The sequence below is a fragment of the Pipra filicauda genome, unplaced genomic scaffold (genome assembly GCF_003945595.2).
Source record: "Pipra filicauda isolate LSUMZ 115617 unplaced genomic scaffold, ASM394559v2 scaffold7_size6619720_pilon, whole genome shotgun sequence".
In the NCBI taxonomy this organism is placed as follows: Eukaryota; Metazoa; Chordata; class Aves; order Passeriformes; family Pipridae; genus Pipra; species Pipra filicauda.
In genome coordinates, this window is record NW_024104976.1 from 1,347,921 (window position 1) to 1,374,830 (window position 26,910).

The window sequence follows — 26,910 nt, forward strand, 5'->3', positions numbered from 1 at the left end:
CTTAGAGTACACTGCAAAAATGATTTAGTGAATTTTAAAGCAATTAAAAATGATTTGTGAATTTTGGTCAACTCTAAACATATATCCTGCCAATATACTGATACTTCTATTTGATTAAGCTGTAAACAATATTACAAAGTATTTAAAGGATCTGCTGATGTTCCATCTAGTAAAATCTGATTGGTTTGATTTATCAGTTTTCTAATACTAATGATAACTAATCTTTTTTCTACTCCTTTCTCTGGTATCTGGCTCCCGTTTTCAGTGTGTCTTGCATTCCAGCCTCTAACATTTACTCCTCTGTCTTCACTGTCCTAATGGATCAGACCTTACCTTTTATTGTTTTATACTAACCTACTGTACTTCCTCATGGCCACTATTTTAACTTCTTTTTTCAAGCTTCTTGTGCTCGTGTTGCTTCTAACTTGCTCCCTTTCTGAATGTTACCCAGCATTTTGTTTCTTCAGGGGACCCATTTTCTTCTCTTTTCCCCCTCCCTGAAATTACTGTTTTCCTTCAATCATCTACAGCCATAATTTTATGCTACCAGTCTTCTCTTACTCCTTTTTGTCCTCCTTCACCAACCATAACCATAATTTTTCTCATCCTTGCCTTCCCCCCCCATTTTTTTTTTTCATGTGCTCATATGCTTTTCTGGTTTTAGATCATTCCCCAGTTGTCAAGGTAGGAAAACCTTATTTTTGTTGCAAAACAATTGAGAGGAAAACATCTGAGTGAAGGCTCATAAATGTGCATTCCCACTGCCCAGCCCCTGCCATTTTCAACGGTATCACTCTGATTTTCTCTATAGTTATGTTCAGTGCTTAGGGAAAGATGGAAGGTTGTCTCTTGTGCCTGTTAATGCTAAGGAGAGAAGTTTTGGAACATGCTGTGCTCAGGAAACCCTGAATGCACTAAGTACTGCAGACATGTCAGAGGAAGGGAAGTGTTCTGTCATGTGCCATGAGTCCCATAAAGCTTTCTCTTCTAAAATGGAGGTAAAAGAACTGTGTGGGGCTTTCTAAGCAAAGAGGAGAGTTCCCTTTGAGTGGTGTTCTTTGTAGCAACAGAAGTCACTGTGAGTGTGGGTAGAAACAGCTCCAGCTCCTCTGCTGCCCTGGTGTGATTAGTCAGGTAATTTAAAGCCACTGTGGGTGTGTGTTTGATATTTTAGTAGCGTGTACCAGGCTCAAACTTGTTTTTCTTACTTATCAAATAGGACATTGAAAATGGCTTGCTTAAAGTTATATGAGAAATCTGTAGCAGAGCCAGGTTTCAAAGGCCGGTAGATGAGCCCTGAAAACTCAGCAGTGAGTAGCTGATGACTACATTCTTGACCATCCAAACTGGTGCTGTCCAAGGTAATAGTGAGTTGTGTTTATGCTTAGACAGCCAGTTTTAATTGTAAAGAGACTTGGTCCTGAATTCTAATTGAAAGTATACAATGTAACATTATAAAAACCATTTCTAGTGGTACTAAAGATATTACTGGATTAGTTGGAAGAATAGGGAAGTCATTCTTCTGCTCTACTCAGGACTGGTGACACCACACCTGGAGTGTTCAGTTTTGGGCTCCTTAGTTACTGGAGAGACGTGGACATACTGGAGAGAGTCCAATGAAGGGTCACAAGGGTGATTAAGGGACTGATGCATCTCCCCCATGAGTAAAGTCTGGGAGTACTGGGACTGTTTAGCCTGGAGAAGAGAAGGCTCAGGGGAAAACTTATCAATGTAATAAATACCTGAAAGGAAGGTTCAAAAGAGAACTGAGCCAGGCTCTTTCCAGTGTTTCCTGGTGATAGGTCAAGAGACAATGGGCACCAGCTAAAAGAACATCTTTTTCTTGTGAGGGTGACTGAGCACTGGCACAGGTTGTGCAAAGAGGTTGTAGGGTCTCTCTCTTTGGAGATATTCAAAAAAATGTCTGGATGTGGTCTTGGCTCCAGATGGCTCTGCTTGAGCAGAGGGGTTGAACCAGGTGACCTCCAAAGGTCCCTTCCAACCTCAACCAGTCTGTGATTCTGTGGATAAAGTGAGACAAATTCTTTCAAATTAAGGTAGGAGAATGAAAGTACTGTGGTTTGGGATATAGGCTGGAAGTAATGCCTTTGCTCCTGTATAAAAACAACAATATGGAAATAAGACATTCCATAAGGACTTGCAGGAGTTGCTCAGTGAACATCACACCATGCCTGTGTCAGTGCAGTGATGGCACATGGTCACAAAACTGAGATGCAAACCACTGAAGGCTGGTCTGTGGAATGAGCTGTTTTCAGTGTTTACTTTGCAAAGGTCGAAAAAGATGTTTTTGTGTTTTAGTCTTACACTATTCTGAACACCCAAGTAACACAAATATTTTCTAATTTTGCACACTTTGTTAGCTCCAGAAAGCTTAGTCTGCAGAGGACTGAGCCCTTAAAACTGACCAGCCTAACTCCTCAAAGATGAGGAAGCTGTTGCTCTATGTAAAGTGAACTTGTAATGAGTTTCACAAAGCTATCTGGGTAACACAGATCCCTACTCTCCTCCTGGAGCTGAGTACAGTAGGTATGTACTTTCTATTGAAATACATTGAATTTCAGCAGCCTACTTAACCTGACCCTTCAAGTTGTCACTAGGTGCCAACAGCCAGCCCCTGGGTACCTGGTGTCCCCCAAGATCTGGATTACACTGAATAAAGCTCAGTGTTCAGGTCTTTCCCCATCTTCATTAAAACACTGTTTGAGAAATGATTGTAGAAGTGAGGATTGTTATTTGATATTGGACTTCAGCTTGAATACACTGTAACCTTTATGTGACGAGTTTATGCATCTTCATTCTAACTCCTCTGCTTTTCTGCCTAGCACTGGAGGTAAATAGTTATTCTCATGAGGAAGTCATTTCATCTGAAGTGAGTATTTTTTTTCCCTCTGTGTCAAGAGACATCCTTTTGAAGTGCCAGGCCTCTAAATAAAAGTGTTTCCTTAATGAAACAACGAATCTTGGTAAGCTAGGCTCTGCCTTCCAAACAGAATTGAAGGAACTCTCCCATTTTAGGTCTGGAATGTAAGCAGTTATGGAATTTCAGTGTCTGGAATGCTTGAGATTTACAAGCCAGCTTTCCTCAGCCAGGTATTTATTGTGAAGTTATTTACAGAGCTCAAGACTTAACACTTGGTAGCTTTAATACTATGTTAACCCCCCCTCACCTCCCAAATATTTATAATTAAATTCTGAAGTTTTATTTTATGTAAGATTATGGATTTCAATGTATGGTGTTAAAAAACTTTTTAAGTAATTTTGTTGTGGGGTATTATTAAAGTTAATATAAATGTCATTTTTTTTTGCTTAGTTTAAAAAAAGTACATTATTATTTCTAAGTATGGATCTCAACTCTGAGGATACCTGTTTTCCTAATTTGAGGAAAATCGTCTAAACTGGATTTTTATTTTCTACATGTTATATGTTATGGAATTACTATGGTTTTTGAAAAGTTGGTAGTGAGGAGATAGATATCCTAGGCTTATTTATTTAGACTTAGAAATATTTAGACTACTCAGATACTGGTCGTTGAGTGCAATGAAATACTGTGGTTCTCATTACTTTATTGATTTAATATTAACTTACATTTTGCTTCAACTTATTCAAAGAGAATATACATGTTTTCTTCAAAAAGTAATTTAAAACACAGACAAGTGTATTTTAATAATTAATGGATCGTGTAGTAATCTGATTATTACAGATGCTGTGCAGAGCAGTGTTTTAAAGTACTTGCAACAGAACTAAAAGTGAGGCCATGTTGTACCATATCAGGTGTTTTAAAAAGTCATGGAAATTGTCCAATTGTCATTTTTTATTGCGTATTTACACCATTTTGCATACATTTAATGACACACAAGTGATGAGACAAATGTGTAATTATCCCCCTAATGTGGAAGGTGTGTTTTGTGTCATTGTTTCAAGACAAATAACTTTCCTATGGAATCTAGACTCATTTAGGTTGGCAGAGTGCTGCAGGTCTCTTGTCCAATCTCCTGCTCAAAGTAGAGCCCCCACTGATTGTGTAGGGCTTTGTCCAGTCAGACCTGGAAAACCTCCAAGGATGGATATCCTGCAGCCTTCTGTGAGATTCCTCAGATGAGATTTGCCCATTGCTGTGTCCCAGAGCGTTTATCAGCACTAATGCAAAAGATAAGTAATTAAGTAGAACCTTGCTAATTAAATTTAAAGAGCCTGTGTAGTGGAGCAGTTCCCACGAAACGTGAGTGGCTGTCGGAGGTGCTACTTAACCCTCAGAGCTTGTGTTTCACTCCTAAACCCCAGTCTGTGCACACTGTGTAGTGTTGGTGGTAAACAAAATAAAAAGCTGCATGAAAGCCAATGCCTCTGAAGGAAAAGCAAAGAAATTACAACTGTGGTTGGCTTTTATAACCATTTTGTTTGGGTTTGCTTGAACCTTTAGTATTATAAAGGTTACTAATGGGCCATATCTAGAAAGGAATATCTGTTTCTTTTCATACGAATGTGTTTTCCTCCCACATGGTGTATTATATGTTGATCTTAACATTAAATTGTGATGTAATTGATGTAATAGGCTTTTGTGAGGATTTCTGACATATATCTGTTAAATCCTAATAGCTTCTTTTTATTATCCTTGTCTTTTAATGGTTCGCTGCTGTGGATCATCACTTTACATTTTCTGATTATTATTTTCTAGTTTTAGCACTAAACTGATTTTTTTCCTGAGTTAAAAATAAGTATTTCAGAAGAGATTTTCTGAGATAGAGCTACGTTGAAAATTGTTGAGTTTTAAGGCCATATGACTGTGGTACTGAAGAATTGCATCATTTGCAGTCAGGTGTCTTTCTGTGAACAGTTCCCTCACAGGACACATTTCAGTTATGACAGCTGTAAAACATAAAGCAGCCTTGGCTTACCTGGTAATGATGGTAACTTAGGGATTCATTAGAGAAAGCAGTCAGCAGTAAAGGCTAATTACAGCAGGGGCTCAGGAATTGTATAACTGTGTTTCTATATCCTTCAATTACATAATCAGAAGATCTTTTAAAAGAGCTTGTCTACATCTGCTTTTAATTTTAAGGGTTTTTTACAGATATATTCATATATTAACATGTACTTACATTTTCATTCAAACTTCAGTAGAGCTTTTAAGCACAATCTTAATGAGATGTTATTTTCATTTTTATTTCAAAGTTTCAACTAACCTAGTTTAGGTATAGAAACTTCTGCTGGTGTGTTAATGTTGATCATGAGTGTGAACTTGGTTTCATGTTTATATATTCACAGAAAGGAGTGCAGACAATTATCAGCAAAAAAGCTTTTCATAGTACAGTCTGCTGTACTCATGGAACATGTGATAGATAAACCAGCAAGAGCACAGGGAAGGTTTACTGATACAGCTGTAGTGACACATTTTCCTGCAAGGATCTCTTTATATCTTCTTTGATTTTTGACTTGCTAATAACATAATCAATTTTCAAATGACACTATTTGTTAGACAAGTATTTCTTTGGAAAAAGAAATATTTGTTAAAGAGAATTTTTGCTGTTTTCTGTGAGTACTCTTAAAAAGAAAGTTTTTCCTGTAGGAAAAAGTGGTAGACTCTAAACACTTGTAATGCAGCATAGGGCATTTAAGAGCATTATTAATTAACTTGACTGTATCCCAGTCATCTGGCAGCTGCTTCAGCTCATTTTTTGGTGATCTTTATCTAAGTGCAGTTATCACACTACCAAGAAAACATGTGGGGAAAACTGAGCAGAATGAAATGATATAATGCATTAGTCATGTAGGGCTTAGTTGAACACTTTAATAGCCCGAAAACTAAGATGTCTTTTCTTCAGCAGGTCACACTGATTTTAGCTGCAGTTTCAAACTAGTCCTACAGGCTCGTGCATATTTCTGTATCTGTGAGTTTTGGTTCCACCATCTGAGAGTTATTTCCATTACCTGCTGGAACTGTAACCTTCCTTTACCTGGCATAACTCTGAGCCTTTAATCAGCAAGAGTATGTGGCAAAGATTTTTAAGATTTTTGCATTGTTTCTTTTGAGATGTCTATTGTGTGGTTTGCTGCAGGCTGTCATTTTTGTCTGCCATCCAATGTATGTTGGCAGGAGGGTTGTGTACTAGTCTTTGTGTCTGGTCACAGAAAAAAATTCATGCATCTCAGCCAGACCATTTTGTTATTCCTTTAGAATTAAAAGCATATGAAACAGATGCAGCTTAATAAGTATCTTTTTTTATAAATAACATTTAAATAACTTAAAACAATAAAGTTCAAATACAACTTAAAATAAAGTTTAATGCTGTAACAACAGAAAAAGCATGTATAAGGATGGAAAAATAATATTGAAAGCTGTATGCCCTAACAGGAATTATACAAAAGATAGGATATGTTACATAAAAAACCTTAATATGTCTGAATTTTTGCTTCATCGTTATATAAAATGTTAATTTGTGAAAAGTGAGATGAAGTACGTTATTTATTCCTATTTTTATTTTACATACACTATTTGAAACATCTTTTAGAGCAGCATTAGGTATTTGTTTCATTAATAGATAGGAACATTTTGTGTTAGAGTAAACTTAATTTTTCCAAACTAACTCTTTTATCTGAATACAACAATAAACATTTACAAGATTATATTTTTTTTCTGATCATATAGTTTATGTATAGGATATCAGTTTCTTGGGGGAAGTATTTAAAATACTGCTCAGCCTCCACATTTTCTATTGACTTGATAATCTGACAACTCATTCCAGCAGCCTTAAAGTCTGACATATTTTACACAACATTATCATCTGCTTATTATTATTATAGCAGCCATATTTAAGAAGCAGATAGGTTTTTTAAATAAAATATTATCAGATAATCAAGTAATGACTTATTCTTCAGGGTAAATTAATTTAAGAAACTACCCAGTTACAATGACTAAGATAATGATTGTACAACTCTTTAGAATTTTTTACAACTTTTAGTTACTAAATCTGGTTTTGTGTATATTTTCAAATCTTTTCATGTAGTCTCTTAAAAATAAACATAAATGCGCAAGTCCAGCTTGTTCAGTTTCTCAGTAGTATTCCAGCCTCTCTTGATATCTTGTCAAATAGTCTTCTTAAAATTAATCTTCCTGCTGGAACTAGTTCTTTATAGATCATTTGTGATTAGGATATTGCCAGAGGAAGAAAGTGGGATGCTCTGTGTTCTTTCTTTGTTTTTTTACCTTTCATTGGAACCCCTTTGTGGTTTAGTGTAACAAACATCTCCTTTCCTTTGTGTGTCCATTTTGCAGAAGCATATGTGTTATAGTGGTTTTCTTCAATCAGTTCTATGAAGTTGCAGTCCTCGTTGCAGACTTTCTGTTGAGAGTAAATAATAAAATAGAGTAAGATAAGTGCAAGTGTTCTTAAATATTTAGGGAAAATGGGAGATACATTATAAACCCTGTGTATTATTAATATTTTAATAAATAAATTTGGCTTCTGAAATCTGAATGCTGAATATTTTGAAGGAGTATATAAGCTCTAATAATTGAATTTATTAAATGGCGTAAAAGTCTAGTATGGGATGTATGAGATAAGTACAGGATACCTTTTACTTTGTTAGGAATCTGTTTTATAAAAAACCATGCAGATGCTACATCTGAAAATGTGTATCTTTTAAGATTTTGCAGGGTGACTGTACACATAAGAGAAGTTTGCATCCATACCTTTCCATAGAGTCTTCCTGACTTGTTCATTGCCAGAAAGTATTCACTTTCCACTCCTTTGATTGCCACTATTCCAACTGCCACCGTTCGGATTTCTAGAATACCTGCAAAGGCACATGGCAAGGGCTGTAAAATGGTTGGTTGGTCTCCAGTCAACTCAGAAGGTTTAGCTGAACTCATATTCAGTAATATTTCCGTGTTTATTGAGAATCTGAAGCAATTGTTCTTGAAAAATGGAAAAATTACGTGTATTCATGTGAAAAAAGGGCTAGACTTTCAAAAATCCCTGTATGTGATCGTGTCTGCGTAAAACTGCTTAAAAAACCGAATAGTGATAATTTTTGAGTGCATTCTGAAGTTGTGATGTCAGTATAAAATTTTTCTATTTTCAAAGAATCAGTGTATCTTAGAATGTATCAGGCTCGTGGTTTCATTTGGAATATATACTCAGCCGTCAAGGTTCACAGAATTTGTGTAAAGCCTTTATTTTGAAGTCTTGTGTAGCAGTATCATCTCCTTGGAAGAGTTTAAACCTTAGAACTTGTGAGTGATAGAAAACAGACCACACAGTGTCTTAAATAAGATAAAGTATTTGCCTGACCTTTGTGTGCTTTTATGACTGATTGGAGCTGTAAAGATACGTGTATTTGAAAATCATTAAAGGCTGCTCTGAGAACTTAGTTATTCAAACCCAGGAAACATTTAGTGTTGTTTTCTATAAACTTATTTTCATCTCCCTGGTATATATCTCTGTGGTCACTGATACATTTAAGTTACCTGCAACATAAAAAATATTCTCATGTTAGTAAAAAAGAAAAAAATTAGCAAAGGCGAGAGGATGGTGCAAGTTATTAAGGAACACCAGGTTGTTTTCAAGATTAAATATTATTAATGTTGTCTTAAGCAATAGTTTAGAGTTATACATCTGAGTTTGAGCCGTTTCCTTCCACTCTGAGTCGCTGACAGAACTCTGCCACAGCAACTGTCCTGTGACTTGTTCTCCAAAATGGGGTCTTTCAAAGGCAGCGACTCCAGGCAAATTCCAACGGTGTGGAGGAGACAAGTGAGCGAGAGGGAGACAGGCACGTGTTAGATTGTCACCTGAACGATGACTTTCCTCTTTAAAAAAACATTTCATTTTTTCCCTTCCAAGCTTGCATTGACTTTTCACAGCCATCACACATACTAATAATTTTTCAATAATTAGGGGGGTTTTTTTGGAAGACATTAAATATATATGATATTTTTCCTCTCCCATACTTTTTATATCATGATGTCCTTTACTTTCTTCCCTGTTCTGCTTTGCTTTCCTCCTTGATATTACTTGTGTATCAGTCCTAGTCTGTATTGTTGATTTTTATTTCCTATTTTCCTTACCAGCTCAGTTACCTCTTCTCATGGTGTGTGCAGTGCTGGGCATTCGTCTTGGAGCACTTACACTTCTGTACTGCTCCATAATGCTAAGCCAGCTTTAAGTAAAGCTTTTAGACTTCTTTGACAAGTTCCACCCTGCTGCAGGCCTAGGAACAATTCTTACAAAGGGCAATTTGTAACTGAAACTAACAAAAATTATGTTAACTTTCATTTAAATTTCACTTTAGAAAAACCACAGTGAGGCTGAAAAACAGATGAACATCTGCATTTAGCCAAACAAAGAACATAACAGTGGAAGGGATCTCTGGGTCATCAAGTCCAGTGTTCTGCTAGCCTGGGAATTGCATCAGATAATTCTCTTTTCATAAACTTTGCCAATACTAAATTGGAATTGTTATTTCTTTGCCCCCAGTGTTTCTGCCGAGGGCTGTTCCAGAGTTTGATTTATTTTAATGGCTGCAGACTTCCTAGTAATTTGCAATCCACATTTTTTCAGTGACAGCTTATAGCCATTTGCTCTTTTGCCTGTGCTGGCTGTTAACTTAAGGAGAGGTTTATTCAAAAAAAAATCTTTGTTAGAGTTTTCTATTTATACAGAATTTAAAAAAAATGAAAGATCCAGAATGACTTTTTAAAACAAGTCATGCTAATAGGAATGGAGATTTCTTTGAGTAAGCTGATGTTGGCTGAAGTTACAGTAGTAAGAAATCCTTCTACTTTTAAAAAGGAAATGCCAAAAAGTTTTGTCCAAGGCAATATTATTATTGTTACAATTTTTACATTTTTTTAGATTTCTTTTTTCTGAAGTAGATGGTGACATTCATACTGACTTGTTGGAGTTATTTTATTTTGGTTTGGGGTACTTGTTTTTCTACTTTAGTCACGTTTCTTCCTTTATGTACATAAACTATGGAAAGAGGCTATTAAGGTTGAGAAATCATACATTGAAAGTTTATTAGTTTATCAATGTCATCATTGCAGTTGTATCACGTGCTTAAATTTAGTATCCACACTAAATATCAGAGGTCTCTCACAGACCAGGAAGAATGATTTTGAGTAATATTCAATATAATATAGACAGAAATGTCAGTACTTTTAACAGTTTTACAAGGTGTTTCTGAATATACAAATTTCTAAGATGTCCACCTTTTCCCTGCACACCTGTTATGCTCAGCATAATTCTCAAAGCACAAGTTCTTTGATGAACTAGTTAATGGACTATTTAACACTTATGAACAACATAATCTCTCTATGAAAACATCTAAACTACTTTTCTATTTTTTTAATTCTCAGCTTGATATATAAATACTTAACACAAACTTTGAAGTTAAAGAGACGTGGATAATGGCAATCACTGTCTCTTCCAATTATAATTTTATAAATTATATTTATTTAATAAAATTATCTTTTATATTATATCATAATTATATTACCAAAGCAGGAAATTACTGAAGAATATACCAAAGAACAAATGCATAAAATAGAGAATGTAAGTTGTATTTTTCCCTCTTTGTTTCATTTCCTTTCAGTATTGCTATTAAGTCAAGGTTTCACATTGTATTCACTATATGACAGTGTAGTCATATTGGTCTTTGTTTATTTTGTATGTTCTCAATCCCTGTAAGAGAAGTTACAGGATGGTAAATAGACACTGGGATATGTCCTTGCAGGTAGGAACCTAATCCATCAGTAGGTGTCAAGGGAATAAAACTGTTCAACCAGAATTTTGGCCAACTGCAGATATTTCCTGTTTCTTCTATACTGTCTGTAATCATCTGCTACTGGAGGTTCTTGCCAACAGGATGTTGGGCTAAATTAAATTTGGAGCAGATATGGTTATCCTTATGCTCCGTGTGTCCATGCTCTGTTACACGGTCAGGACTGTTAGATCCAGCCAAGTCTGTGAATGTGATCTCTTTAGGTAGCTTTTTTTAAAAAAAAAAAAACCCTCTTCTTTCTGCTCTTCTCCTTCGTTTTGAAGTTCTCTATCACTGCAATGTCTTTGAGACTAGGCAGGAACATCATTTGTGTGCTGGAAACTAACCCAATAATCTCATTTTTCTTGCTGGAAAGAGCTTTGCTCCTGAGTAATTGAAGGTAATTAAATTCAACATCACTGTAACATAGTCTAAAGATTAGCTTTGTAAGGATGGGAACATGAGTTCAGCAAAACTCACCAAAGCTAAAGATTGTTCTGGTATTCCATTTTTCACTGCCTTTAAGACATGAACTGAATTAAAATGTCTTTGTTTCATTGCTCCTCTACTGTGTAGCTGACCTTCAGTGTTCATGCTGATTCTTTTCAGGGGATTCATTGGAAGGAGGTAAATCTCTTTATTAGTAGAAAAATGGTAATAGAAGTAAACTCTCTATGCTGTGCTATGTTTATAGGCCATTTTATACATAAAGACAAAAATTTATACAAGAGAATTATAAGATTTCAGCTAACTCAGTGGAGGCAGGATTTTATCCCTAAGGTGGTTTCCTCAGAGCAGCAGGAGAGCTACAGTAAGTTAAAATCTTTTCAGAAAAAAACTCCGCACAGAAATAGAAAAAAATGACCAGGCACACATGTGAGATTTGTCTGTGCCCATTTCTAAGTGTTGTTTTATGTAGCACCAGATGCTTCAGAAAAATGATAAAGAACTAAAATCTACAGTCAGAAGTTCTACTAAGGAAAGCCTCTTCTCCTCAGTCTAATACTGCACCATTCCTTGTCTTACATTAGCGATTCCATTCTTAGGTGCTTCCTTTTGAAGTAAAGAGTTTTAATCCTTTCAGTCTCTATTCATGAAAAGAAAAAAGTCATCAAGCTAGAATGGGAAATAGAAAATTGTTATATGTAGATTGTTTCATTGAAATACTCTTTTCATGCTCTAATAACCAAAATTGCTTTAGAGGCGTGCTTAAATTGATAAGAAGTTGATGAGAAATTCAGAAGGCCAAACTTCAACAAGGTCTTAAATACCCCTGATTTAAAAATTAAAATGTAAACTGTGTTTTTCAGTAACTTTATCTAAAGCATCCCCATAGAAGTTCTGAAGAAGTTTAAGAGTAGACTTGAATATACCACAAAGTAACTGGGAAAGAAATCAGATTAAAGCCAGAAAGAAAAAAACAACAACCTAGAGATGGGCATACAAAATTGAAAACAACTGTAATTTCTATAAAATCAGCATGAAATTCCAAACAATTTTATATGGTTGCACGGTCAGTGTATCAAATGTAGCTTAAAATTCCTGTAGTGAGTGAACTTTCCTGCGGAGCTGGAATTCTGTCTGGTGTGCGTAAAAGACACTGAGCTGAGATGGGCTACAGTTTGTCTTTAGAAAAGATGACTGTGGATGATGGCAGCATTCTTTTTAACCACTTGGTGCAAATTAAATAACAGACAATTGATATCCAGTAGGGAGGAAAAAAAAAAGGACAAAAAAAAGACGCAAAACAACCCTTTAGGCTGACACAACAGTTTTAGTGGGTGAAAAATATATTGGGTTTTGGAGAAAATTTACATCACAAATGAGGTGAGTTTCCTGGTATTGTGGTCTGGAATGACAGTTGCTCAGTACTTTACAAGCAGACATTTTTATGTTTGGACTTATTCCATAGCACCTCAGGCTGGATATTTATGGAAAAAAATGGGCGTTTAGCTGTATCACTGATACAGATTTGAGCATTCTCATGGGAGATAATTCTTTTCTGATAAGCAGTATTTGATAATTTTGTTTGTTTTTAATCACCTATTAATCACATATTAATAATTTTTTATTTGAGTAACGTGTTCACATTAACATTTTCATCTTCCTTTTATTTGCTAATTTTTTTTTTGCTTTTACAACACACTGTGACATTTTATTTGTTTTAACGAATCTTTGCTTTTATTGCTACACAATCCATTTATAGATGATATCAGAGTAATTTCTATCAGTATGCAGCTAGAGCTGAATAGACAGTCTCTTTGTGTTTACCCATAATATCCTCAAATAACAATATCTTATCTATCACAAAGTAGTGAGAGCCTTGTGATTTAGCAAAACTGGGGCATTTTGTCTTTAATCATTTTGCAGCCACGGGGCTGAAAGAGCAATTGAAATTCTTGCTCCTGAGAGCTGTAAGGAAACCAGTGAGTGCTGCTCGTGGCTGAAGATCTAGCAGGCAGCTCTAACCTGTCCAGAGGGGTTTGGGAAGAAAAGAGGGAGCAAACCCACTGAGCTAGGGATCTTTTCACATGTCAGGGAGCTGCCCCACTAGGCCAGGTAAGATCGTTCGGGAAGATTCTGGCAGAATTTTGAAGTACACATTGTGTTCAGTCCCTCATCAGCTCTTTCTGCAGACATGTCCCATGTTGCAGGTATCCCCTCAATGTCTGTCATTCCTGGTCACTGCTCCTCGATTTGTTAGAGTTTCTGTAGATACTAATTTAAAGAGAAATTTGGACATCCATTACATTTTTCAGCAAGGCCGACAGGAGTTTCATCCCAGTGCTTTTCTATTCTGTCAGGTGCATTTGTTACAAGAAAATGTTTAAAGGTAAGGTGGAAACCACTAAGAAGACTTTGGTAGTCTTCTAAATGCTGGAAAGAAGGAAAGGAAAAGTATGTTTTTTAAGGACAGGAAAGCAAAAGCTAGTATAGAAGCTAGTTGTTATTATTTTCTTTTTAAAAAATAAGTAACAGATAATATATTTAATACTGATTTTTAATATAATCTAAATTCTTTACAATGCCAAATTTTGTGTGATATGTACAGCACTTTATTTCTTGTGGCTTCTTTATGCACTGAAGTAATAAAAAACAGTCTGTTGCTGATTTTTAGGGGTAAGGAGGTTGACAGTAGTTTTAGGGCACTGACAGTCCAGCACTTTGTGAGGAATGTGTTTGTGCAACACCCTTTCCTAGGCAGAATTGTCTTAAGATAAAGTATGTGGAATCTCAAATAGGGAAGGAGGAGGCAGAAAAGACTTGGATGGAGAATAAGTCAAAACAAAATGAAACCTCTAAATTTCACTAACTTGTGTTTTTAATTAATTGAATTTAGAGCACATATTTATGAATTCAAGTGACCTTTGCAGATGGTTCAAGGCCAAGAAAAATGATCTCATTGTTGCTTACACCATTGAATGGTATTTAATGTAATTTGTTCTTTTGCTCTGGGATTTAATAAGTTAATGTCTGTGCCTCTTAAAGCAAGAAAATGCAAATCTCAATGGTCAATCATACAGTGTCTTGGAAAACTTTCACAGTCTTAGTGTGTGTGTGCATTTGGTGAGCCAGCACTGTAAATACCTTCATTAGCTGGCTTATTAGTTTTTCTGGAAAAGTCTATCAGTAAAAGGAATGGTTTCATTGGACAGTTTTGTAAAGTCATTGGTTTCAGGAAACATTACCTCTTTCTATCACTTTTTTAAAAATAGTGGCTATATTGTGAAGTATTTGTATGTGTTTAAGTTATTTTGATTCTTAATATTTTTAAATGTCAGTGCAACAATTTGCATGCTCATTCTCTCTCAAATATAAAATCTAATGGTAAAGAAGTTACTGTGAATTAAAATATTAATTTAAGATATTTTGTAATATGACTTAATTTTTACCCTTCCTATTGTTAAATTAAAATTGATAGAAAGTAGAATTTGCATTTGTGTTGTGTACTTTCCTTAGCAAGAGGGTGAAAGAGTTTCCTGGACGGTACCTCAGAGAACTTATGTTTATAAGCTTTATAAGCAGAAAGGGATATACAAGTGGATGTTTTAATGGTTTTCAAAGCAGAGATGAAATTTGCTCCTCCCCAGGAATTTTTTATCTATGGATATGATTTTAATGAACAATTAATTATGGTAACAGAAAACAAGTTGGTACATACATTCACTATCACTTTGTTCTTTTAGCTTCTCCTTGTGATACTCAGAGTTTTGATTAATGGCTTAACCACATCTATGTTGTTGTTTACAGCATGGACCAATATGGAAGGCTAAAAAAAGCTTTTATTTAGGGGCTTTGTGCTGTATCCATGTGTGCATTTGCTGTGCATGTGTAGAATATCTGAGGCACTGTAGATATGAATATGGCTGTAAAAATGATCTGCACATAAACAATGGATCTGTCAAGGATTTTCAGGAGAACAGTTGAAGCTACTGCTTCAGCAAGGTGCCAGACATCTGGATATCATGGATAAATATTCAAAGCACTCAAAACTCCTGTGTTTGTCCTGTGTATAATTTCCAAGCAGGAATTATAGTTGTCTGAGGAAACATGATTAAAGGTAGGGAGATATTCCTTGAGGACTCAGTGCAGCATTTTGTTAAACATCCTCAAGTAGCAGAATTTGCTTCTAAGATTTAGTCCATGTGCAGAAAATATTTGATTAAGCACAAATAGCTGATGTTTAATTGCCTTTTTGCAATTCACTGGACATAAAAACAGTGGGCATATAGAATTAAAAAGAAAATCAACTAATGGCTAAACAGAAATCCATCAAAGAATTTTTTGTACTCTGTTGGGTTCTCATTTATTGATCATTTTAAGTATTCCTTATTTGACATTACATTTTCCATAAATTTCTTCACTAATTTTCAGTCCTACAAACTGATTAATACATGCATTGCTAGATAGAACAACTTTTTGATAAACCATTGTCCTGGTGATACGCTACAGTTGACAGATAAGTTAGTTAAGGAAGCTGAGCCATGTCAAGGTTTCTGAAAGACACTGCTGACTTGATGTCTCTGTGAAGGTAGCATAAAAAATGCAAGACAGGAACCAAATATAGGAGGGAAGGTACAACAGGGACTAAAATGACTGTTTAGAAATGCTGTTATTTTACTAACTAGATCTTTTCTTTGCATGTGTACTTGGACTTGTGGGTGTTTACCTTCATGACAGAAAGGGAAGGGTAAGCCAAGTGCCACTGTCAAGTCTGCATTGGTCAAGGTGTTTACACAGTCTCCTGTGCATCATCAGATGTATGATCTGCCCTTCCAACTATGCATTGCTGGTACCACAGTGAGAGGTGCAGAGTCTGGTTTGAACTTCCAGGCTGATGTTTGGAAATACACCTTCATTTTCACTTACAAATTTAATTTGATCTGCAGCGGGAAATATTAAGAGCCATAATACCTTTGTTTTTTAGTTATTTTTCAAAGTGAATAGATGTAAAACTGTGCTTCTCAGGTTGCAACACGCAGTAAAGATTCCCTCCCCTAATCACTGGAGTGGGGATTTCAGCAACCATATGGGAGTTAATAATTGCTGAAGAGAAATAGCTTAGAATTTCCAAGTATTTTTCTTTATTGTCCAGCCTCTTTGGCCTCAGTTTTGTATTAACTCTCTGCTAATGTTTTTGGGTTAGATGGGTTTATAAATCAAATGCTTCATTCTTCATTGAAAATGGTAGTATAGTAAGAATTGGTCTAGGACATTCTGACTCTAAATTGCCTTCTCCTGAGTAGGTCTCTGTCAAACATTAGCAGTTCAAGCCACTGTCTTTCCAATATTTCTCTTGACTTGGTCGTCAAGACCAAAGGCTGTGGCATTTTTCACTGAAGTAGATCATAAAACTGTGGAACTTTTCAATTTAGAGGTGTGACTTGTGAATAGCAGTACACAGTAACAAGTGAACAACATGCTGCCCCAGGCAGTCATTCTCTTGTGAATGTCTCCTTAAACTTATTAGACCCCTTCACTTTGCTGATCTCCTCTGTGCTTTATATAAATATTTTCTTGATCAGCCTCTTATACAGCATGTAGTCATTTCTCATTTTTGCAGGAAACTACATTTCCCTTCAATAAAAATTGCCTTGAAGCTAAACATTTGGTTATAATGAAGAATAATATTATTTTTTAGAGTTAATACTGTCATGGAAAATCCAAGTCTTAATCCTCAGTCTGAAAAAGTGCTCTCTTATTACAGCATTAATAATTTACTGATATGAAAAATGGAAAAAAAATAGTTGAATGACTGTTTACAAAATGTAATTGTTTCCAAGCACTTAAGAAAATTAATGATTTAATAGTTCAGAGCTGAACTTGTTCAAAAAATACTTTCCCTACAGCTCAAAGGATATTTCTAGTATTTAAATCTTTTCTGCCAATTTCACTGGATTACATGATCTTTTCAAGCTTTGGAGACTTTCAGAATACAGCTTCAAAACAGCAAAAGTAAACGTAAAATGTTGCTTATTAACCTTTTCACAGCAAAATATGATAAACCATCTAGAGGTGCAAGACTTCCCAAATTCAGTTTCAATGCCTACAGCTACTTTGATTATCTGAATCTGGAAAATCCCCCAGACTTCTGTCTCTTCAAATTCTTCCATAATGCAAAAGTTTTAAAACAGATTCATTTGTGTTTAGTTTTGTTACTCTGCTGTTTTGTGTTTTCATCTAGTAAAGAGCTGGTGTTCTCCTTGCCCCGTTCCTGGGTAGAATTGGTGATCACAGTTAACATTAAATTAGTCATGTCATTCCCATGAAGACCTTTTCTGTTTTTCAAAAAAAACCAGGAGTGCATATTCACACACCTTTTCTGTATGTAAGAAAACAAATTATGCATTATCTGAATTGTGTTCTGAGGAACTTTAATTCCATGTGCGTTTCCTGTGTTGTTATGGCTTATCACCTGGGTAAACTGGCTGCAGGCTGTCACAAAGATGACCTAAGAACTGCCCTCCTGTGTTCTTTCAGGAAAATTTCATATTATACATTGCTGAGAAAAATTACTAAAAGCTATTATTAAATGCTTGTAGAATGACCATGACATTCTGCAATGTGTTATCAGTTTAAATATATAGTACAACGCATTTTTATTAGTGAAAATGCTCCCAGATGTGGCTAATAACCGAAATTATTTCAAGTACGTAAAATTCAGAAAGTGGATGCCTAAGAAAGAAGGTGGCTGCAGGATTCCAGAGCTTGAATGTATACACAGGGGCCTATGGCATACAAGTAAATACTTTTAAATGGTCTGAAGCTTTAGACAGTAAAATTTTGTTTCACGTAGTTAAGAGCTCTTTTCAGTCGTAAACACTGCCATCCTATTGCAAGAGATAGACATCTTTTCCCACTTGGAGTAGTTCTGTAAAATGCAGGGCAAGCACAGCCCAACTGAATACATTTTAGTTCCATTTCCAGGTCGGATCTGCTGTTTGGTGCAGGATCAGCTGAAGCTGGACATGTAAATATACCAATTACGGTGTCTAGAGGAACACAAGCAGGCACCACGTAATTCCTGTCAAGGTACAAAATGCAAGAAGCTGCTGGGAAAATCTCACTAACCCCTCACTGCATCGCAGAGTGGGGATTGATAGAAACCATCTGGCTCACTCCTCCTGCCTTCAAAACCCCACTGGACATATATTTATATGATATGGTCTCTCAAATTGTTCTAGTTTGCTGCTGACAAATAATTTAGATTTAGTTGAACTTTCAAAATCTGTAGAACTCCAAAGACTAAAATATAAACTAATAAAAGGCAGAAATTAAAAACCTCTCCAAGTCAAAAGCAATCTAAAAATTTGATCCAATCCTGATAAACAAATTAGGATTTTCATACCAGATGTTTCTCCTGTATTGCTCAGTATATGGATCAAAATGTGTGTCAAATATCCAACAAATTTTTTTTTCAAATAGCTTAAGAATTCCTTGTCTTAATTTTGCCTAATGTAATTAATTTCCTTTTAATAACACACTGGGTTTACCTGACTAAAATTTTAAGCCTGACTGGAAGCCTGACTTTAGGGAAATCAATCGAATATTTGCCATTACACACAGGCAGCACTTTGAAACCTCCCTCTTTTTTTACATGATCAGATATTTATAAATGTGTTACTGTCACCCAGTTGTTATCTTTAGTCATTATCTAGATTTACAAGCCCATATCAAAACTGAGAAAAACAGAAGCATCAGCACCAGTGGAGAAAATTGTTCCTGGCTACAGGACCAATTGCCATTACCAGAGCAAATGTACTATGGGAGCTGCAGCCTAGTCTGTATTTGTTTGTGTGATTTTTAATCTGCCTTTTTAAATTCAGCTGAATTGACCCGTTGGAAGATCTGGGGTTTTTTTCAGTTTTGACTGCAAATGCCAGGATGTAGAGGAAATGCAGGATGTAGAGGAAATCAGGTGTTAACCATGGTGGTAAAAGTATCCGTGCACACTTGTAGTTTTGTCTGTGTGCATAATATCGGGAAGTCAGTGAGAAAACTATTGCAACTGGAATAATGTAAATATTTTCTAGAGTCTACAGCCTTTCTGTGCTTTGCTTTTTGCAAGTATTACGTAGAAATAGTGCCCAGTTTTTTGGTGAAAGTTGCTTGTACCCTAAAAGTAGAAATCAGGGCTCTAGAACTAAGGGCTGCACATTCCAGTGTGTTGTGCTGGAAGAGTGTGATGTTATCTTATAAAAAGAAGTTATCAATCATAGCTAAAATGTAAAAAGTCATGAAATGACTAATCAGTACTAAACAGTTAATAGAGCATTGGATTAGCCAAATTATATTATATTTCTTTAAATTTTTTGTTAACTTTAATGCATTTTTAATATGGTTTTGGTTGTACACAACCTAGTTTCCCATTGCTCTTGTTCTAATTTTTATATTCCCATATGTGAATTGGTGCAGTTGTATTTATTTCAGTTTATATTAAAATAAATCTTTCAATATATTAAAATTACTAGCTTATGTCAGCTAAAGATACCTAAAGGGGACATATAAAAGGGCAACTATGAAGTTAAAGCTGTGTTGTTATTCACTTTGCATTATCACCAAGAACCCCACCTATAGTATTCTCTCAATTAACCAGAGGAAAATACATAAAATGTGATAGAAATCACTTCACTTTCTTTACCAACTAAGAGAAGTTTCCCGTGGCCCTGAGCTGCCTCAGGAGGGCTGGGAGCTCTCCTGGGCCTGCAAACTGCAGTGCTTCGTTTGCTTGGCTCTCCCAGCACACAGGTACTGCTGTCCCACTGTACAGGGACTGTTTGTAATAAAGATATCTGTGACCAGCCTGTTAAAGGATCTGATACCTTACATTCAGATCCATCCCAGCAGCCATATTATTGGTAGTATTCCAGATTTCCATCTCTGACAATAATCAAACAACCTGTTTGATAGATGACAGTGCAGTGCATTGGCATAAGCCTAAAGACATACTTTTCTCTTGATCTTGAAACAAATGGAAGATTTCATTCCACTCAATCATTTGATAACAGCTTCAGTCTTTTAGCCTTTGGTAATGTTCCACTTTTCAATTTTTCTGCTGCAGTTTGCTTTTATATGTATCGTCATGAAATTTTGATGAGCTCCACAGAATGCATAAGCAATCTGTAGCAGAAAGTATGGACCCCCTTAAAATCTGGAAAACAGCTGGTCTATGAATTGCTGATGTTTGAAAACATGCATTTCAGCTAATGGGCTTAAACAAGGACCTTGTTCAAGCAGGGGAGAGTAAAATGTTCACTTTAAGGAAGCAGAGTAGCACGGAAGAGATTTCTTCCGTAGGTTTATAGAGCTAGAGGGCTCGGGAAAAGGTTAGTGGGCTTTTAAGATTAGACTCTGGACTGGGTAGCAGAAGCTGCATGTGCAAGTAAAGGGGTTGCAGCTCTTCCATTCTTTTTTTTTTTTTTTTTTTTTTTTTTTTTTTGTGGAGGATTTGCATTAAGTTTGTGTAATTTTGTGATTGGCAGACTCAGTTTGACAGCCTTTTTTGATTCTGCATTGTATTTATGATCATTTCTGCTCTGTATGGTACTGTTCTCTCCTAGTGTTTGTAACATAAAAGTGACTGTGTAGCATTGAACTTAGCAGGAAATTTTTAAACTGCCTTGAAAACCGTGTAGTTAAACCAGCACAGGGCTTGGCTGTACCCATAGGGGTGTGTTCTAAAATGTATATGGAAAACCTGTTCCTGGTAAAGGATTTGCTATGCTTTTTGCTCTGACTGAAACAATTATGGCTATTCCAAGTATTTAAAGTGGTAAAGAAACCTTTTCTTTCTTTGCATGGAATATCTGTGACTTCAGCTGTGTTGCAGCAAGGAGCTGGAGAAACAGTACCAAAGTTGACTGAGATAGTAATTGTTTTTTACCACACAAAATGAGAAAAGTAATTCTGCTGTTGTTAATGAGATCTTTTTGTGCCACCTTAATTCTCCCATGACTATCAAGGTATTCTTGATCCATATGTAAATGCAAATGTCAAAAAAAAAATTACAAAATGAGATTACACTTTTACTATTAAATATATATTCACTATAAATAATGCTATCAGTTTTTAGTATAGAAATCTGGCTCTGTGGTTTTAATATAGGTCAGAAAAACTTAGAATAAACCTCCATTTATATCTTTCATATGGAAATACAAATTTGCGCATATATTTCAAAAGTAATAGCTAACTATTTTTCAAGTTGAGTATCCTGAATTGGGTATATTCTGCTGTATTGGACTCTTAAGCCCATGTATTGAGTAGAACAGAGATAGAAACATTACTCCTACATTGATATTGTTATGATAGATAAGTCATTCTGACTTGAAAGTCAGGAAGAGATTAATGGTGGAACAGGAATTTCATTTTTCTTTACGTCCAGTATTTATTACCAATGTTATGAAACTGTATCTTAAAGTAGAAGCACATGGATTTGCAGAAGCAGTAGTTATTATCTGGCATTTTTTTAAGTAAACTCAAGCCATGGATAGGCATCATAACAAAACTTTTACTGATTGCAGTAGAGCCAGACTTCTACAAATGGCATGTATTTGTTTCTTTCCTAATATGGGTCTTTCAACTCTTGAGCAAACTTTTCCTAATGAATCACAGGGTTAGATAGCTTTTCCACTAGTCAGTAACTTAACTCCTCCACAGCTGTGCAGTATTTTTGCTTTCAACAGCAACTACTTAGACTATTAATGATAGTTTGCCACAGTTGATCCCTAAGTCAATAGGAATAGAAAAGCCATATTTTGACTGTATGTTGAAAAGAGCCAATGCTATACTTCTCAACCATTACTTTCTCATGGTGATTACATCTCTGTGTTGTTGAGAGTGTGTTTCAGTCAAATACCATGCACAGAGAGTAGGAATTATTTTTTTTTCATGTAGAAATCTGTGTTAATGAAACAAATATGGCACAGTCTGACAGGGATCAGATCAGACTCTTTTGTACAATGCCACCTGTAGATTGCAGCACATGTGATTCCATTAGATGGTGTATGTATAATTCTTTAGGAATCCACTGACAGAGGCTGGTTTGGGGTGCAGCTGCCAGACAGCTCTTAAGGGGAAAACAAAGAAAGAAACCATCCAACTGTGACAGGTCTGGTGTTGGAAAAGAGTAAACTCATGGAAGCGTGTGCTATAACTGGCAATTCTGCTTGCTCAGCTCAGTTCAGCTGAAAACATCCATAAATGCATAGTTGAAGTTTGGACAAGAAGACAATATAAGAGATTGTGATCCAAAATCTTCCATATTTACAGTGCTGTATACAGACCGAAATATTCTGTGTTTTCCTGCATCACCTAAAAAGGGGTGAGCACCTGCATTCTCATTTTGGAACCCAGGTAGTTTATCGGGGAAATAATTTGTACAAAACTAATGTTTGTTAAATTTTGTCATATATGGATAAGGATGCCCCAAAGAAAATTGTATCACGGGCACCAAAAGGTGAACAACTGATGTGAAGAGGAAGAAAGGGAAAAAGTATTTTTATAGTGGCAGTCATACATTTTAATTGAGCCCTAGCAGGAGAAAAATGTCTATGTTTTGTGCATGCAAGATTATCGGTTACAATGATTAGGACAAAGTCAGGAAACATGAGTTCTCTTGGTTTTGTCTCACACAGTTGCCTAACAGTGGCTACTTGCACATTTTTGCATCACCTGAAGTTATGTAGAAATGGAAGTACCATACATATGCTATGGGGCTTAGGCTTAAGTATTGCCCTTTTTGAAGGTAACTGAAATGTCCCTTGAGTACTTGTCAGCACTTTTAGAAAATTGTCTCTGGGTTGTCTGCAGATCCTATCTGAACAGGACAGTCTACAGATACCTACTTGTGTTAATGAAATATTTTGTTATATAGGAAGGAAAAAGTCTTATTTTGGCAAAGATAGGTATTTATTACATTTCTGATGTTAAACAGTTCTGAATAATTTCTCCAATAATTTCTCACTGTAATTATGATAAATACACCTTCTATCACTTGATCATTTTCTGCTTAAATGATATAGCCATTAGAACTCATCACATTCTCTTAAATAATCTGCTTGGATCAGAGCTAGGCAGTTAATCTCTGTACTAAATTAGGAGGTCTGCTTTATATGTTATGAATTATCTGAAAAATCCTGCTTTTGGTCTGATTTGGTCTAATGATAGCTCACTGACTTTGATATAGACAGTTTTGCTTCCAGTGTTCCTTCTGGATGAAAGTGCCCTTTCATAAGTTCTCATCTGAGTGTGTCCTTGAAGAATATTATTAAAATAGAGTAATTCAAATTCAAGCCACTGGATTACTTAGCTAAAAATTAACAGAGCATGATTTCCGTGAAATATGTGGTAATAGTTTCCTAGAAAGATGTGGTAATTTTTTTTTGCTTTAATTTAGTTGCATGACATTAATCTTCAGTAATATAGACTGAATTTTCCAAGTCCCATAAGGATCCAGTCAGAAATGAAGGCATATTAAATAATTTTAGTTTGCTATTTATAATCGAGTAGCCTGGGCACCAGTTTGCTAATATGAACATTCTGATTGAAATTGGTTTATAATAATCTCAAAGCTTGGCTTTATTAATAGCTGTATTATTTTCATTGCTCAACTTAAAAGGCATTTAAAGGGACAAGTATAAGTGGCTTAGGACTCTTGCCATTTACTTTATAATTTGAGCAGACTCTCCTAAGGCTACTCTCAAAATTGATGTAACATTTGATTTCCTTTGAACTAATAAATATTTGCTATGAAGTCCAATACCAATTCACCCAAATATATGGCTGTTACACTGCTAGTAAGGTAGGAAAACATGCCAGACTGTTTGTCTTTTACACCCTCATAAGAAAACTTCCTTCTTGGCTGCTGAAACAGATGCTCAGACAGAATGCTCAGCACTTGGAAACCCAGTGCCAGTGCTGCAGGGGAGGCAGGATGCCCAGCAGAGCAAGAGACTCAAAGCACCTGTGTACCTGCTTCCCTTGTTAAGTGAAAGGAAGGAGGGCATAGCCAGGCCTTTGTAGCTGGTCAGTAGTGTGAAAGGAGGATTCCTTGCAGGGAAGAGGCTTTCCATGTGTTTCCCATTGTGGTTTTCTCCACAGTTCTTATGATGTCCCTCATGAGGTAGGTGGTAGTATTTCTTTCCTGAATGGTCTTTCTGGAATCATAATTTGGACATGAGAAGGTTTCTTTTTTTCTGACTTGTATGCAGTATTTTAGAGTGCTCGAAGGAAATTGCTTGCCCTGGAAATTATATACCTTGTTATTTGGTTTTGATTCTCAGTCTTTGTTGAAAGAATAGCTTTTTGTCACCAGTTAGTTTGAAAGTACTTGTATTTGTATACAATTCAGGTTTTGATTAGTAGCAATATTTGTAGGCAGAGCACTGAGTTTTGTCACGCTTGCGGTTCATGCGTGGTCAGAGATGGGCTTAGTACACGGCAGAGGTTTCTTTGTGTGCTGTGTTATTGCACTGCATGGGTAAGATGGTGCTAAACTAATGCAGGCAATAGTGCTGGGTGGGGAATTCAGTTGGGATGAATCTCACTTTGGGGACAGGTATTTGTCCCTGGCCTTTTGTAAAGGTAACACTCCAGTGTTTTGTGGTAGCATTGCAAAGTGACATAACTATGATGACTTCAAGGCTTCTCAGGTGCAGTTTCCTCACACAAGCAAACATAAAGGAGTGCTGCTGAGGAAGATCTTGTGCTGGCCTTTCCCACAGTGTAAGTCTGTCTCTTGTTGCAAGGCAGCACTAACAAGCAAGTCTCATTATTTGAATCGTTATGTGCTGGATTTACATAGCTGATTCCCTAAATCCTTGTAAAATTTCACCAATAAGCACTCAAGGACTGCTTGGATTTCTACATATCATCTTACACATTATGTGCAGTCCCCAGGCTGCCCAGGCTTCTCCTAAGGAAATAAATTAGCATGGAGAAGTTAAAGTTGGTTTTGAAAACTGGTGAAAGTTGCACTTTCCAGTTGTGTCAGTACTGGCTGCACTCTCAGGATTCAGTTATCCTTTCTAGTTTGCTTCAGAATTTCTGTCAGGGAGAACAATTCTTGTTTTCACAAGAAGCTACACAAGCACTGGATGGAATCAGTCTGTTCTCCACTGCCTTCTTCCCTGGACTAGATCTGCATTTTCTCCCAAATCCGTCTGCTTGATGGTCAGCTAGAGAGGCTGAACATTGCCCTCCTCAGAGTTCATACAGAGCACTCCAAGGGCAAATCTCTGGTCACCATGCAGTGCTGGGCACATGTTAGGTAAGAAACCAGACAGCTCTTGTGAGCCTTCCCACACACCTGGCATGTAAAACTCCCCGTTTGCCACTACACTGTTCACAGCTGTGCACAAAATCACCCTCAGAAGGATTCCACCAGTTCACCTGAGCAGCTCTGGGACTGCAGCACAGTTTCACATACAACCTTCTCCAAATGGGATGTTGATTGTAATTATTCCCCCCCTCAATGTTTTTCAGCTCTAGATAATATGTATGTTCATCTATAATAATTTCTCTGTTTAACAATCATGAACTTCTCTGTGTACTTTTTACTGTAAACATTCATTTTTGATTGAAATATCAAATCCCACATGACATTTAAAGGTTATAATAAAATGTATTAAGTTAGCACAGGTTATTAATGAAAAAAAGCTTCTTGTTAACAGGTGGTGATATTTTTTCTGTTTTGAAACACATTACCTGCTAGTAAGACAAATATCAAAATTCCAAGGTATCAAAATTGCCAAGAACAAGTCTGATCACCTTCTTTTTATAGTCTATAGCACCTCCCAGTGTCTGTTGACCCATTTAAAAGGAAGCAAGTGGGTTTACCAAAGATGGAAGTATTAATGCTAGGAAAATCCTTCAGGAAAATCCCACTGGTAATGGGGGTATTCAGAAAGTGTTATTATTGGAGTGATGGAGATGAGTGGTGTTTGTTGATCCCTTTTGAAGTTATTGTGGTTAACAATGCCACGAAATGGTCATTTTTGCTGTTGCCATTTATAGTTTTGAGTTGATCTATCCATGTTCTGACCGGGCATAGTTTTGAAAGTCTGGATGCTGAAGGATTCTGTTTTTAACAGAATATCTGTCCTTTTAATAGAAAAAGACCTTTTAATAACTTCATCCTGGTTTCGTTCTTTGTTTTAAAAGCTAAATAACAGTCAAGAGAGCATATTGATTGCATCGGTATTTTTATTGCTTTTTTTGGTGTGTTTTCATGAAGTTGTGGGCCACATCTGTGATTATCCACTTCTAACTTTTCAACACCAGTTGTAACAAAGAACTTTTTCCATTTGTATAAATGATGTCATGTGTTATGAAAGTTTTGGAGTGTGACAATTCAATGCTAGGATTGTTAACCTCTATTATGCTTCTACCATAAGAATTTTCACTATTAACTTTTTAATAGTCACGTTTCTAAATTACATACACCAGAAAGCTAACTTGACCTTTCTGTCAGCTCATATCCAGAATTAAAAATTAAAAATAAAGTCAAAGGTCAAACAAGACAATTGAAATGCAGTTGCCAAATATAGTCATAGACAGTCAATTATGCAATGAAAGCAGTGTGCCACCCACGAAGAGTAACAGCCTTCATTTGCCTAAACTTCTTCTGTT

At 36.0% G+C, this 26,910-nt stretch overlaps 1 protein-coding gene across 1 annotated transcript in view; it reads right to left on the reverse strand.

The window, feature by feature from the left end:
- Nucleotides 1-6,426: 6,426 nt before the first annotated feature.
- Nucleotides 6,427-26,910, reverse strand: part of FGF7 (fibroblast growth factor 7) — a 28,037-nt gene continuing 7,553 nt past the window's right edge. Inside the window, exons 3-4 of the mRNA XM_027732127.2 lie at nucleotides 7,712-7,815; nucleotides 6,427-7,361 (exon numbers count right to left, since the gene is read on the reverse strand). Of these exons, the coding sequence (XP_027587928.1) occupies nucleotides 7,167-7,361; nucleotides 7,712-7,815 (299 nt within the window). The 3' untranslated portion in view covers nucleotides 6,427-7,166. The remainder of the gene's footprint in view (nucleotides 7,362-7,711; nucleotides 7,816-26,910) is intronic.